General features: G+C 45.4%; 1 protein-coding gene across 5 annotated transcripts in view; it reads right to left on the bottom strand.

The window, feature by feature from the left end:
* The window catches only part of RMDN3 (regulator of microtubule dynamics 3), a 122,813-nt gene that overhangs the window by 86,832 nt on the left and 19,766 nt on the right, over nt 1-16,215 (bottom strand). For 3 of the 5 annotated variants that reach the window (XM_030214726.1, XM_030214728.1, XM_030214730.1), the window contains exons 2-3: nt 15,174-15,384; nt 5,282-5,474 (exon numbers count right to left, since the gene is read on the bottom strand). In XM_030214726.1, the coding sequence (XP_030070586.1) occupies nt 5,282-5,474; nt 15,174-15,369 (389 nt within the window). In that variant the 5' untranslated portion in view covers nt 15,370-15,384. Of the gene's footprint in view, nt 1-5,281; nt 5,475-15,173; nt 15,385-15,908; nt 16,037-16,215 lie in introns of all 5 variants that reach the window. The other 2 variants (XM_030214727.1, XM_030214729.1) reach the window with 1 other exon arrangement.

Genomic DNA, 16,215 nt, shown 5'->3' with positions numbered 1-16,215 from the left:
CCTCAGACTTCTCAAAATTAATCTTAAATCCAGAAAAAGTACCAAATTGTTGAATAAGATCTACTAAAAAGGGAATCCCCTGAGACATACGGTCTAGAAAGAACATATCGTCTACAAAAAGATTAATTTTGTACTCCTGCCTCCCAACCCAGCTACCCATCACCTCAGGAGACTGTCTGATTTTACTAGCCAAGGGTTTAAGGGAGAAACAAACAACATAGGGGACAAAGGACAGCCCTGTCTCGTACCCCTCTCCAGCGCGAATGTAGAAATGAGTCCTCTATTAATCAATATCTGCTCTGTAGGCTGGCTATACAAGGCTCTCACACCTGTCAAAAACTCACTAAAGATGCCAAATTGGGGCAGCACCCAGAAAAGATGATCCCATACTATTTTATCAAATGTCTTCTGCGTATAAACTGGTAATAATGGCGTTCCCAGGGAGGCCTCACCTAGCCTGTAAAGTACTCAGTGAATGAAGGATACTTGTAGAGGTGTACCTCCCCGGAACAAAGCCTGTTTGGTCCTTATGAATCAAAAAAAAGGTAGCATTTTCTCCAATCTGTTATCCAGAACGAAATACAAAAGCATCAAACCCCTAAGAGAAAAACTACACTGGCTCCACTAAATGAATTGCGTTCAAAATCTGCGCCCTGGTCCATAAAATCATTCACGGCGAGGCCCCGGTCTATACGTCAGAACTAAAAGACTTACCAACCAGGAACACAAAAAGGTCAGCATGCTCATTCTTGAATCTCCACTACCCCAGTTGCAAAGGACTTAAATATAAATCAACATATGCATCTAGCTTCTCCTACATAAGCACGCAACTATGGAATGCACTACCAAACGTCATAAAAACAATGCACGACCTAACAATCTTCCGAAAATCACTAAAAACCAACCTGTTCAAAAAGGCATACCACTATGATCCATCCTAAATATTAGACAACGAAACTCTACCAAAATCAGACAAAAACCGAATTCTTTACACCTGACTGCTTCATTCACTCTGGCACTAATGAACCCTAATGCACCACCACTCTATCTCTCATGCCGGAAACAAACTCTCTATACTTGACTGCTTAATTTACTCTATGATTTACTGTATCATTTATGAACTCTAATGCAATATCACTTTGTATTTCTCATTCCGGAAATGGCGATTGCCATTATGGCATAATGTAAGCTACATTGAGCCTGCAAATAGGTGGGAAAATGTGGGATACAAATGCAACAAATAAATAATAAATAAATTATCAAACAACTTGATATCCTGATTCAACAATAATATGAGAGGTACGATCTCAGTAGTTCCAGGTCTTGTCCAGGTTTAGGCAAGACTACAATGGAGGAATGGGTCAGAGAGACCATAGTTTGTCCTAGGGTGCACAATTTTATAATATAATATTCAGGGCCCAGATCATTAGGCCCAGGCACCTTTGTCAGTTTAAGTCTCTTAATAGCTTGCTGAGTCTCAACTCCTTGAATAGGTGCATTAAGGCTGATTGACCATTCCGGCGATAAGACAAGGAGCCGAAGCCCATGGAGAAATGCTTCGTGCTACACCATGTCACAGTGGCCAGAATCATACAAAGATCTACAAAAACGCCGCCTGAATTTCCAATTCCCTAGTAAGGACCGCACCCAAGCGGGACTTAATGCGAGTGATCAGCTGTTTAGCAGAGCAGTTCTAGACCAAGGTGGTCAACAGCCTATCCGCCTTGTTCCCCCCACCTAGGAAGATTATACTTGTAGACTTGAATAGCCCTCAGGGCCCTCTGATTCAAGAACTCGTTGATCTGCCCCTTTAACTTCCTGTAGGTGTCCCAAGCACCATCATCGGCACCATGGATTGTTGCAGTTCTAGCGACTTGAAGCAGGGAAAGGAGCTATCTGTCCCTTTCCCTACAAGTGCAACTAGTATACTCTATAATTTTCCCCCTCATCACTGCCTTACCGGCCTCCCAATACATGACAGGATCCACCCCCACAGAATCATTATTACCAGGAAAATGATTCCACTCTCATCAAGAATGCCCGAAAATCAGGATCCAAATACAGCATAGGATTCATTCGATAGCCTGTGGATATCTTCTCCTGCGATACCCCAGATTTACCCAAACCATGCTATGATCCAACACAACTCCTGTATCTATGTCAGCTGTGCGAGCTACTGAGAAGAGAGGAGAAAGCAAAATATAATCCAGCCTTGCTTGAACCTTGTGAACATGACAGAAGAATGTATAATCATGGGTATCTGGATGGAGCACCTGCCAAATATCCACCAGGCCCATCGCGTGCTGAAAAAAGTTTATGCTTCTCCCTTCCATCCCTTTAGGTAGGGGTTTCGGAGAGATACAGTCAATCAGTGGGTCTGCCGTGATGTTAAAATCACCCCCAACCACATACTGATAGTCATGTAGCGGAGCCAAAGCAGCCAGCAGAGTGGAGAAAAATCTATGAGAGTACACATTTGGTGCATAAACAGAACACAAGGCCACTCTACGCCCCTGAAGGGTCCCCACCCAAATCACAACCACCCATCTGGTTCCTGTATAATCCTGTGATGCACACTGTCTAGCATGAATAAGTATGGCCACACCTCTTTGTCTATTATTAAAAGAAGCAAAGGCGAGTTTTCCAAACCAGGATTGTTTCAACTTAGCATGTTCTGAGAGGGGGAAGTGGGTCTCCTGAATCAAGAGGGTATCTACTTTCATGCACCTACTATAATTCAGAATTTTCATTCATTTAACTGGTGAGTGAATTCCATCCACATTGAAAGTGGCCACTCTCAAACTACCCATTCCACCATATGAGTACACCTTCCCTAAGAGAGCAAAAACTCTATGAAACATCCTGAAAGCAGCATCCCAGCTAAGCCGCTCCAGTGTAAAGGAGTACAAGGCCGCAAATGCGTAGCCACCAAGGTCAACAAAGTCAGACACAAGACACTGTAACCCCTTGATCCAACCCCTCCCCCATACCACAGCCCAAAACCCCCCACCCCCACATTCAAACCATTCCACCTGACCCTACCCAGTCCACACATACTCCACATACAACGCAAGCCAAACCAGCCATCCTCCCAAACACAAACGCATATTCCAACCACTCCCCCACAAACATATCCTTCTTTTAATCACACTCCCCCACCCCAAGTATATACCAAGAACAATATCACCCACCTCCTCTCTCCCTCCAAAGAAGTATTACAATATAAGTATATAAGTATCGCCATGCTGGGACAGACTAAGGGTCCATCAAGCCCAGCACCCTGTCACCGACAGTGGCCAAAAGAACAAGCAATTTGTCCCGCCCATCCTAGAAATACTGTATTAGTCCCTCTTCCATTCAATAACATTCTACGGCTTTTTCCTCCAGGAAGCTGTCCAACCCTTTTTTGAAGTCCACTAAGTTAACCGCCTTAACCACCTTTTCCGGCAGCGAATTCCAGAGTTTAACTACGCGTTGAGTGAAGAAAAATTTCCTCCGATTCGTTTTAAATTTAGCACACTGCAGCTTCATCGCATGCCCCCTTGTCCTAGTATTTTTGGAAAGCGTAAACAGATGCTCCACATCGACCCGTTCCACCCTCAACTTATGCAACACATGCAGCACACATAGAAAGGTCCCACTCACTAAAGGGGCTCCTGGCAATTTCCCCCCCCCTAAGTGGGGCCAAAACCCCTTGCTGACATATCACAGGAGGAACAGCGCCATCCGCCCTCTGAAAATATGGAGGTGCAGTTTGAAGACCACAGTCATAAAAAGGATAAAGAAAAACAAAACCCCCTCCAATTAACAGACCCGGAGACAAGAACAATCAAGCACTCAGTGCTAATGACAGAATCACAGCAATGTAGGAAATATGTCACTCATAACATTGCAAAATTTAAAAAATCAGTTGGATGGAATGGAAACCCCCCACATGCAAGTTAAAGCGAGTCCTCCAATGCCATGCAGGCCAGAGCCAAGGAGTGGCTGGATCAAGAAGAGCCCCTAAGCTGGCAGTAGCTTCTCCAAAAAAGCCTTCAGATCCTCTGCTCTAGTCAAGGACACTGTACAGTTGTCATATATAATCCATACTCCAGCAGGGTACTAAAAAGCAAATTTAACACCTCTCGCAAACAATTGAGAGCAGTATGGCGCCAGCAACCATCTCTGTTCCATGATGTGAACAGAAAATTCCTGAAACAGCAACAAGCGGGCTCCTCTGTATTCCAAAGATCGTTGTTTCTTGTACAGCTCTGGTAGCGTAGCCTTCACTGCATAATTCAGATAGCGGGCAATGACTGGGAGCAATCTCCCGAGGTCCTCTCTGTGCACACCAATTCAATGCACCCGCTCCACGTGTATTGGGCCCACATCTGGAGGGAGCCCCAAAGCCTGCGGCAGCCAGCGTTCAAAAATCTCCACAAGCTCACTTTCTGGGACGCTCTCCAGGACACCAATAATGTGCAGGTTGTTCCGGCGTCCCCGATTCTCCTGATCCTCCACCTTGTCTGACAAAGCTTTCACCTGAGCCTCCAAGGCTCCGATGAGTCCTTCAGTCACGGCCATGTGGTCTTCCTGGGCAGAGATATGTTCTTCCGCCTGCTGTATCCTCACTGCATGACCCGCGACACTATCTTTAACTTCTTCCATTCTGGTATGGAGTTTCGCCAGCTTGTCATCCAGCAATAGCAAGAGATATCGCATAGACACCTGAACTGTGTCTTCGTGAAGGGCCAGCGGAGACATGACCTGCCGGGAGGATGGAGGCGACGCCATCTTTTTTGGAGTTGAAGCAGCTTTCTCCCACCCAGGCCTCAATGCCTTAACCAACATGCTAGAAAGATCAGATAAGACTGAGTTTCTACAACACTGGAGCACTCAGTCCACCTTCAAGTTATGTTTCTGATGGTTAATCAGCGGCGAGAAGGTAAGGGGAGCGGAGCCAAGCCACCAGGCTGCTATCATGTGACCCCCCCAGTAGCCTCATTTACTAAGCGCTCTTCCCCTCAGACACAGAACAGGAAAACAGCCTTAAAAATCAGGTCCTAAAGGAGCATCCCTCTGCCTATCCCCTCCCCCCCCCCCCTTCAAGCTCTTCATTTTGAGTGGCTGAAAGGTAGAGGGGAAGGGGGAGGGGAGACAGAGATGTCTCAGCTGTTGATTCTTTAAGTCTTTGCTCTGGCTCCTGGATTCAAATATGATTTGTCGAGGCCTGGCTTAAACAGTGGGGAATCTTTTACAAAAAAACAAACAAACAAAACAACAACAAAGCTGTACTTGCTTGACTTCTCCAACTATCTCAGCTGCTAGCCCATGAAGGGTGGTCCGTAGACTCTCCACTTGTAGTTTCAGTTCACTGATGTCATGCAGTATTCTGCCCAAGTTATACTGAGACTCCAGCTCTTGATTGTCTGATGAAGCTGAAGCCCGTATGATGCCATCAGCCTCATTCAATCCAGGTCTTTCACATGAAACTAATGAGGAAAAGAAGCAGGAAGACCACAACAGTACAAATTTATGAATCTCAGTTCAATAAAATATGCTGACTTCTGTCAGCATTCGTTGTCCAGTTATGGTCCCGGGTCCAGTCCGCAGAGGCAGTAAGATATATATAAGATATATTGTATTTACATATATAGGCTCACAGCACTTGGTACAGGTAAATATTACAATGCTGTATTGGTGTGTGTGTGTAGATGGGAATCAACGAGAGAAAGGTAAGGATAGGGGTGTTCAGAGGAAAACAGAGAGGGAGAGCCTTGGGGTAGGGCTGAAGGAGATGGGGGGCCAGAGTCAGGTGCTCTGGTGGCTAGAGATGTGGGTGTGCAGAGAAAGAAAAAAAGAGCAGAGCCATGTGCTCTGACTTATGGGGAGATGCACTAAAAAGTCGTTAAAGCCCTTCCCTTACCGAGTCCCTTAGCGAATCGGTAAGGAATGGGCATGCATCAAGGAAAAGGAATGCAAACGAGCTGCTCGATGTAGCTCACTTGCATTCTCTATTCGATCGGTAACCAGTTGGCCGGTCAAGCATGCATAGAGCAGCCAAGCGTTATGCTGGCTGCTCTGCGCATGCCAAATACATCCAAAAAGCACCTATTATACAATTATTATGCAAATAATAATACTAGATTATACTCTTCGGTTAAGCTGGAGTGAAGAGAGGTCTAACAAAGTAAAGTTTATCTGAAGGTGGTGACAGAATAATAATAAAACTGCAGCCTCGAGCCGTTATTATAGGATGGACGAGCAGGACTTCTGGTGGAAAAAGAATTATGCAAATAATTTGCATGAAAAGAAGTGTACAAACAGAGGAGAGCGCAACATGGAAACATGCACATAGGTTTGCACTAGCCAGTAGCATCGTCGCAGTTGAGGACATCCCCCCGCAATAATAAAAACGTCCAAAAAGGCTGTTTTTATTATTGCGGGGGGACATCCTCAACTGCGATGATGCTACTGGCTAGTGCAAACCTATGTGCATGTTTCCATGTTGCGCTCTCCTCTGTTTGTACACTTCTTTTCATGCAAATTATTTGCATAATTCTTTTTCCAAACGGAAGTCCTGCTCGTCCATCCTATAATAACGGCTCGAGGCTGCAGTTTTATTATTATTCTGTCATCACCTTCAGATAAACTTTACTTTGTTAAACCTCTCTTCACTCCAGCTTAACCGAAGAGTATAATCTAGTCCTACGTTTGCTTCAGTACATGCACAAACTTGTAGTTCTGAATTTTTGCCACTGAGCACCCCAAACAAATCAGAACTACAAATCCTGGTATGCACTGTGATGAACAGGGAGTGCAGAACACAGCAAATCTGCGGACCAGACTTACAAAGACGTTCTTTTTGGACGTCCTTCACTCAGCCGAGAGACCTGGAAGTCTCTGAGCCAATCACACCGCGTTTAGTTCAGCTAAACGCATTGTGATTGGCTCAGAGACTTCCAGGTCTCTCAGCTGAGTGAAGGACGTCCAAAAAGGACGTTTTAATTATTGCGGGGGGGGGGGGGGGGACGTCCAAAAAGGACGTCTTTTTGGATGGACGTCCTCAACTGCACTCTCCTGCTGATCGAGCCGCATCGGAGCCTTCCTGCAGCAGGCAGTGGACGGGATGAGCAGCGCGGCGTCTTCCTTTCGGGCGGCACAGGTTTTTATTGAATAAAAAGGACATCCAAAAAGAACGTCTTTGGAGTGGGGTTTTTTTTTTCAGGTGAAGGACGTTCAAAAAGGATGTCCCTGACGACATTTTTTTTCTTCCCTTTGCCCCAATGAGAGGTGTATACCTCCCGTTAGGTTTTCCACAATAAGGGGATCGGAAAATGGTAGTGCATCTCATTATAATAGCCTTGCAACGGTAGTGCAGCTCATTATAATAGCCTTTGGATCATCTGCATTCCGTTTTCGTTAGCTGCTACCGTGATTGGAAAATGGCTCGGAGAAGTCTTTAGTGCATGCCACGGTTTACTACTTGCTCGTTAAGTTTAGTGCCTCTGGCCCTTGTATACCTAACAGAAACAGAGAGGGATCAAATAACGTCTTTCCTTCCCAGCCTTTATCATCAGCTATTTCCTTTGCAAACTCCAGTTTAATTTCCTGATGTTAGGAAGGCGAGCACTTTCACAGGTTTTAATCTTTGAAGTCCCTAGTTTTGGAGTCTGTCTGGCTTTCATTGTTCTCAGAGAGCCCTGGTCCCAGATGCCCAGAGAGGACAAAGGTATGTTAAGTAGGGGTACTTGAGAAACAAAGGGCTAGGCTCTTCCTCTCCCTTTTCCTCTGAACACCCCTATCCTTTCCTTTCTCTCCTTGATTCCCATTTACACACACACACACCGATACAGCATTGTAATATTTACCTGTACTAAGTGCTGTGAGCCTATATATGTAAATACAATATACCTTATATATATATATATACATATATATATACACACACACACACACACACACGTATATATACATACATATATATATACATACATATACTAACCCGTGTGGACTGTGTATTCTTGGGAACCCACTGCCTCTGCGGACTGGACCCGGGACCATAACTGGACAACAAATGCTGACAACTTCATGCTAATTTAAGAGGATGCTACATGTTTTAACACAGGAAACATTCTTTGCTTCTGTTTTAGAAGCTATTATTAAAAAAATAAAACAAAGATTTAAAATTAGTTTAAGTTACTTCCAGTGGAGAACTCGGCCAAGATGGCTCCCAGGACCCCCTCCAGGATTCGTCTAACCACCTCCAGGCCAATGACCAGTACTGTGGTGACACTTCTCTGAAACACCCAGCAGAGAGAGCACTGAAAGTGAATCAGAAGCATGGGACACTGCCAAGAAAAGGGGGGTGGGGGAGCACAGGGAAAAAAGACAAAGAGAGAGACCTGGAGCAAAAGGGAGGTGGAAGAGAGGGGAGAGATGCTGGACCAGGAGAGAGAGAGGGACATATGCTGGACCAAGAGAGCAAAAGAGATATCAGACCATGGATGATGGGGGGGGTGCAGGCAGAAGGTAAGAGAAGTTGGATATGGCGAGGGACAGGGACACAGAAAACATACGGGCTGTGGAGGGAACATAGGGACAGGGACAAACATACTGAACATGGGAGGGGGAGATTTACTCTCTTATACAACTAATGTGGATAGATTTTGTTAGTTAACTCCATTTCACCTCCTTGGCTAGCTGTTTGTGGAATCCCTCAAGGTTCTCCACACTCGTCTTTTGTCGTTTAATGTTTACTTAAGTTCTTCAGGTAAAATACTATCAAGTTTAGGAGTTTTTGTTCTCTTCTATGAAGACGATAGCTTCATCTTGAGTCCAGTACTTGAATCTCTTAATTAAACCACTCAAATACTGAAGAATAACATCTCATTAGTTGATAACTGAACTAATAACAAATTTCTTAAATTAAGCAGAAACCCCCCCCACCAAAAAAAAATCTGGTTTGGAAACTGAATTCATTACTGGAAAGAGATAGCTCTATCCACTGGAGAAGCTTTACAGATAGAAAGTACATCAATGGCGTTAGGTATAATATTGGATTGGAAGCTTACATTTGAGACTCAAATAAATGATTTGGTTAAGAAACCTTTTTTTAGGTTGTGCCAACCAAGCTATTCACTTTATTCTGAGGCCTGAAACGTTTAGACTTGTAGCACAATATATTCTTCTACCTCAATTTGATTATTGTAATTCCTTATACTGTGGCATTTTGGCAAAATTGCAGCATAGACTAGAACCTGAGGTACTACAGAGGTTACCTACTACTTCACCTGTGCAACTGCAAAAATGTACTTTACAAGTCTATCTTCACAGTGGGATTTAGCTACCTGGGCTCAAAATGGTGGAACTCTACTCCAACAGCCATAACCATTCAAGAACTACCTCCAGTTTTGAAAAGATCTAAAGACCCACCACTTCAGGAAATTATATGAGTAAAACATACACTAATCATTCTGGAACAACAATATATAACACAACCTCTAACTGTAATGCATCTTTTCATTTAAGAAATGAGGTAAGATATATCTTCTCAAGAAACCCAATGACTATTCCATACAGACTAATAGTTACCTTGCCAACCACTGTAAAACATAGCATCATTCAACCTCGTAAAGTAAAATTAGTCCTTACCTGATAATTTTCTTTCCATTAGTCCCAACAGATCAATCCAGAGGAATTGTGGGTTATATCCCTCTGCCAGCAGGTGGAGAGAGAGAAAACCTCAGAGGTTTGGTAATGTGTCTGTTACACATGAACCTTATTCTACCACAATTTGTTCATACCGGAATGGGCGAACGCCTTTACGGTACTATGTAAGCCAAATATCTCTCCTGCCTCCTCAAAGCCTACAAGGCTCCTTGACCGCACTTGTGGGAGGCAATGATTGAAACCTCTAACCTTGACATTGCTATTTCTGTGAACATTTACGTAGTAGGCGAACTAAACGAAGGAAAAAGTTAACAATAAACTCAAAAAACAGAAAAAAATGCTGTAACCATCAGAAGGATGGGCCTCTGGATTGATCAAGGATGGGAGAAGAGATCCACCCTTCTTGGGTATCACAAAGTAAATGGAGTAGCGGTCTAGCCTGCTCTCTGATGGAGGTACCGGCCGAATTGCCACCAGGCGCACCAGCTCGGCCACAGTCTCCCAGACCGCTGCCACTTTGGCATCCACCTTGCAGGGTGATTCCAGAGGGCGAGTAAATTCAAGTTTGTAGCCATCCCTGACGATTTCCAAGACTCATGTATCCGAGGTAACCCTGGTCTATTCCACTAGGAAATGGGACAGCCAACCCCCCTCCCCCCGAAGACCAGCAGGGGATGGACCAGGGCCCCATCATCGAGAATCTCTCACAGCGGACTGCCCCTGCAGTGTAGAGGTGGAGGGACGGCATTCCCCCCAAAAGGGCTGTGACTTCTGTGGAAAAAAACAAGGTCTCAGAAATGTCCCAGAACAGCCAGTATAGTAATGCTTCGCCTCTCTCTACCGGGAGTGGGTCCAGCTAGAGCAGAAACCTGCTTTAGCTCTGTCTTCAGGAAGGCGCTGTCCCTTGGAGTCACCCAGGGACTTAACGATCTGTTCTAGGTCCTCTACAAAAAGGAGTTTGCCTTGAAAAGGCAGGCATGCCAGGCGCGATTTTGATGCCACGTCTTCCGCCCAGTGCCGTAGCCAAAGCAAGACATCACTGCCAGTGACACCTCCTTAGCTGACGCCTGCAGGGGGTCATACAGCAGGTCCGCTAAGTACGTGAGGCCGGACTCAACAGCTGGCAAACCACCAACTAATTCGTCCACCAAAGACGCTTTCTGAACCCAAGAGAGACAGGCTCGTGCCGCATAGGAGCCACACACGGATGCCTGTAGGCATAATGCCACCACCTCAAAGGTCAACTTGAGGGAAGCTTCCAGTTTCCGGTCCTGCGGGTCTTTCAGAACCGTGCCACCTTCCACAGGCAAGGTGGTCTTTTTGGTGACCACCGTGACCAAAGAGTCTACTGTGAGTAACCGCAAGGACTCCAGATCCCCAGACGGAAGTGAGTCAAGTCTTGCCATTGCCCGAGCCACCTTCAGGCTGGCATCCAGCAAATCATACTGTGCCGAAATGAGGACCTTCATGGCCTCATGAATGTGAAAAGTCTTTGTGGGTCTCTTGGTCCCCGACATAATCGACGTGACAGTCGGAAGGGCAGATGCAGACTCTGGGGAGGAAATGTTTAAGACTTCGAGCGCCCAGATAATATAAACCAGGAGTTCCTCCCTGCGGAAGAGCCGTGCCACTGTGGTGTCATCTCTCTCATTTGGCGGCACCTCAGAACCTGCTGTGAAGTAAGTCCCTGAAAGGCAGTCCTCCTCCGCGTCTGATATATCGGAACCCCCCGGGAAGTCCCTGAGAGCTTCCATACGCGGACACTTAGGCAACAGCGCCTGCGAACTAGTCAGTGGCTCTTGAGAGCATGTCCCTGGAGGACAGAGCAAAGAGTCCCCTGCCTGTTTAAGTAAGAAAGCTGTGTGCATTAAAAGCACAAATTCAGGGGAAAATGCTGCCTCTGACCAAAGAGGATGGCCTGCAGAGTCTCTCAACTCCCCTGCTTCGCTGACCGCTGGAATCACCTGCTGCTCACTCGACTGACCCGCTGTCCCTGAGGAGCCAGCACATGGCGATAAAGAAAAGATGGCACCCACAGGCGAGCGCCCTGCGAGAAGGTCCGGGCTTCCTGCGGCTCTACTGTATCACCCGTCGGATTCCCCGCTAACACTGCATGTTGCAGGCCCTGTGCGCTCAGGCACACACACGCATCACAAGAGCAGGATGCTGCTCTCTGGTTCCCACACCAGGAGCAGTGTTTTGCCGTTTCCAATGGTGTCATCATAATGAGATTGCCGAAGGTTGAAAATCGCCCGACTCCCAAGCAATGTTCCTGGCTACAGCCCAGCGCTCCCCCGCCTGTCCGCCAGAAAGAAATCAAAGTGCAGAGTTAAATACTCACCAGCTGCTGTGAGAGGCTTGCTTCTGCAAATCGCTTGTTTTTTTTTTTTTTTTGAAGGAGGCAAGGGAGAAGCCAAGCCAGGCGGTTCAAAGCTGAAAAGGCACCGTGGGGTTGGCGGGGGGGGGGGGGGGGGGGGAGGAGGAGAAGGAGGGATCTGGCACCACCAGGTACACCCTAAAATCCCACTCAGGGAACCTCAACCCCAAACTGGGCTCAACTGAACCCAGATGCTGGGACAGGAGCCCTTCAATGCAGAGCTGCACAGTTATGTCTCTCCATCTGCTAGATAGAGAGAATACCGAGGTGACGGTAGCTGATGGTGTTCGTCATGTTGTGATGACACACTTTCAAGTCAAGGTGATTTTTGAATTGTAGTTTCCTTCTGTTACACATTTTTTGAGGACCATTTCTTCTTCCAGAAATCCCCACAGAAATAAAATACAGGGACTCCTGAGGCAGGCCGGAGTGGCCAAAACACAACTCATGTCGAGTCCAGGTTTTAGCAATAAATTTTTGCTGTGAACTGTTCGAGTACAGTAGAAGTTTTTTGTCATCATCTATCTTGTCTCCTTCGCTGTGACTGCTTGCTTTGGTGTTACCTGTGCGGAGGTTTTTGTTCTTCTGTACTTGTCAGTAGCTGCACAGGGCCACATATACCAAACCTCTGAGGTTCTCTCTATGACCTGCTGGCAAAGGGACATAATCCACATGTCTCTGGACTGATCTGTGAGAAGCTATGAAATATAATTGAATCAATGTAATCTCTAACAACTGTGAAATGTAAGCCACATTGAACCGAAACTCATTTTTGGATAATTGTGGGATACAAGTATAAATAAACAAACAAACTAACTTCTCCAGAACACGTCTACAAGATTGATTTTTGGAGTTGGTAAATTTGAGAGTGTCACCTTTACTTAAAAAAAAAAAAAAAGAAACCTAAATTGGCTCTCCATCAAGTTAAGAATTAAGTTCAAGTCTGCATGTTTAGTATTTAAATCCTTATATGGTATGGACTCTATTTATTCTCTACACACTTTAAATGTGTTTAGTAATCATCTAAATTACTACGGTTAAAAACATCCATGTTAGAATATTCATTCCCTTTTCAAGGTACCAAAATATGGAATTGTATTCCTTTACAAATTAGTCAAATTGCGCTTTAGAAAGCTTTATGGCCCTGTTTATTAAGCCATGCTAAGGGCGCGCTAGCGTTTTTAGAGCATGCTAATGATTAGCACATGCTAAACGCTAAGTTGCCCATAGGAATCTACCTTTTTTCAACCTTAGAAGACTGTAGTTCTTGATTATTTTATTGTTTGGGTTATTATTGCACCATCTCTTGGAAAATGTGCATTCCCCCTCCCCCCAGTCCCCACTAACTTGGAAGTGATAGTGCCCTATAACAAACAAGACACATGATCTGTATGCAGTAGTTTGCGGACCACGGTTTCAGTCAGCCAATGTTTCTGGACCTCCACTCAAAACATTTGAATAGCCCCGCTATAGAATATCTTCTTTACATTGTGCAAAAGATCAAAATACATGCAGCAAAATAGTAACTCTCACACACTAGGAATAGAACCTTATTACCCCTTTAGAACGTGACTGAGGCTCATGGCTGGCTGGAGCCATGTCATCAAAGCATCTTTGTGAAAATTCAAGGTGGGTTTTTTTTTTATTCTGAAAAACCTCCACACACTACCAATGTGCCTCTGTTGAGCATCAAAAATACTAAGAAAAGAAACTCCCAAATCAAAAGCTTTATCTCTTTTTTCCAGCAAGTTATTATCCAAATTGTTTGTTTAAACCATAATTCCTGTGAACTCCTGAGAGAAACCATATTCAGAACAGTGCCCCCCATTTTCTCTTATGGGGCCAATTGTTTTCTACAATGAGTAATATGGGATGTCTCTGCTCTCAGAGAAGCTGGAGAATTAACACAATCCTATATAATAATTCTCACCGCCAACGTTCTAAAGTAGATGCCTGTGTCCGAGGCTCCTTCGGAGTTGCTGAGCTAGGCTCCGAAGTCAGGCTGACGTCACCGTTGACATTATGCTGAGAAGGAGGTGGGGCGAGGGCTCCAGCAGCCAGCTGGCAAGGGAAGCCTCCAGTTGGCTGGGCTGTCTGAGGAGGAGGAGCCCGGCCGTGAGGCTCTAACCCACAGAAGTAGGAAGCACGGCGAGGGCTCCAGCAGCCAGCTGGGCACGCAGCAAGCCCAGCTCCCGACACGAATCCTGTGGCCAGAAACAGAGGGTCAGGGCGGCTTACGGAGCGCCGGCTCTGACAAGATGGCCTGTGCTCCACTTCGCGGGGTGAGAGGATCAGTGCGACTTCCGGAGCGCCGGCTCTGACAAGATGGCCGGCGCTCCACTTCGCGGGGCCGGGAGGACTGGGGTGGCTTCCGGAGCGCCGGCTCTGCAAAGATGGCCGGCACTACACTTTGCGGGGGCGAGAGGATCGGGGCGACAACCTGGGTGGCTGGGGGGGGGGGGGGCAGGTGAGAGAGCAGGGTCATTGGACATGCGTGGCTGGAGGGGGGGCAGGGGGAGAAGAGAGTCGCTGGACATGGGTGGCTACAGGGGGGGCAGGGGGAGAGGGAGGGGGTCCTCAGACCAGAGAGGTGGGGTGGAAGGGGGTCCTCTGACCACAAAGGGGGAGGAGGAGGCCCTGAGAGAGGGGGGGTGAGGGCAAACACTCACTCTCTGTCTCTCACATACACTCTCTGACACACACACACTCTCTCTCACACAAACACAGTCTCTCTCTCTCTCTCTCTCTCATTCTCTCTCTGACACACACACACGCCATCTCTCACACACACTCTCTCTCTCTCAAACATACACTCCGAGAAAAACCTTGCTAGCACCCGTTTCATTGCTGACAGAAACAGGCCTTTTTTACTGTTATATTAATATTTCAATTGACACAAGCTGAGTATTACTACTTGCTAAATATAGTTTTGCACAATACACACAAATTAATATTCTTTTCAATTTCAGCCTATTTAAGGGCTCCTTTTACAAAGCTATGCTAGCAATTCCAGCGTGGCAAATGCAACAATGCCCATTCAATTTTTATGGGCTTTGCTACTATTCTGCATGACTTTGTATATATTTGCCAAACACAAGTCAGGAGAGGAGGAAGAAGAGAAAGCATATGACTTTAGTATTACCTTGGTGCAGATTCTGCACTGCTTGCGTGCATTCAAGATGTCCCACAGAGTTCTGTGTTTGATATCCATTCCCAGTTCTACGCTTTCCTTTCTTCTCTTTTCTGTTCCAAGGTTGCTTATAAAACACATAAAGTAAGCCGATTCCTGTAGCTGCTCCCAGTGCCAGTCCAAAGCCAAGAATCTGCAGCTTAGACATAACTCTTTCTTGTTCCTAAGGGAAACAGGCAACACTAGGTCACATAAAAATTGGTATAACGAGACATTTCTGTTTTCTGCCTCTTGCAAATGTGCAGCTGTGATCAATCAGGGCATACATTCAATTTTAAGCAGCTGCCAAAATAGTTATTTTCACAGTTTAATAGTTGATTTTTCTGTGAATTTTTTTCTCCAAAACAATTATGATATTCATAAATTAAAAGATAACCACATTTCATCAAGTCTAAACCTTCCAGAAATGCTATATAAAACATTAAATATAGATACCAGCCTGCAGACCAACAAAGATACCTACACTGAACACACATCCCCAGCTCTAAAAACCATGGTACTTTGATCCTATTGAATATTATCATGTCATTATCAATCAATGTCATTGTCTACAGAGTAGATATCAGGCCCATGTTCTACCTTCCCCTTCACCCTCAATCAGTTCTTTTTTTTACGACAGTTATTGAGTCCCTAGCACTTAACTCTGGCTGTGTTAAAAAGTTTGAAGATGAAACATGGCAAACCTACCAAGTTTTCACTGACTTGTAAAGAAGAGGCACCCTAGATATTTTAACAGCATTTAGATAGCTTTATTCCTGCAGAGAGCTGATTTATACAGGTGGGCTCTACCAGTAACTGGACTTCAATTTATTAATCTGTAAACAAAGAAAACCTATTAAAATGAAAGATCAGAACTAGAGCTTTCTGAAGTACAGTTTTTTAAGTGTTTGTACCACCTTACTAATAAGAATTATATATAAACAGAGTACATAGTTACATAGTAAATGTCAGCAGATCCACCCAGTCTGCACAACAAGGTGGTTCGAGTTTATCT

The sequence above is a fragment of the Microcaecilia unicolor genome, chromosome 9, assembly GCF_901765095.1.
Source record: "Microcaecilia unicolor chromosome 9, aMicUni1.1, whole genome shotgun sequence".
NCBI lineage: Eukaryota > Metazoa > Chordata > Amphibia > Gymnophiona > Siphonopidae > Microcaecilia > Microcaecilia unicolor.
This window is presented reverse-complemented; position numbering and strand designations above follow the sequence as displayed.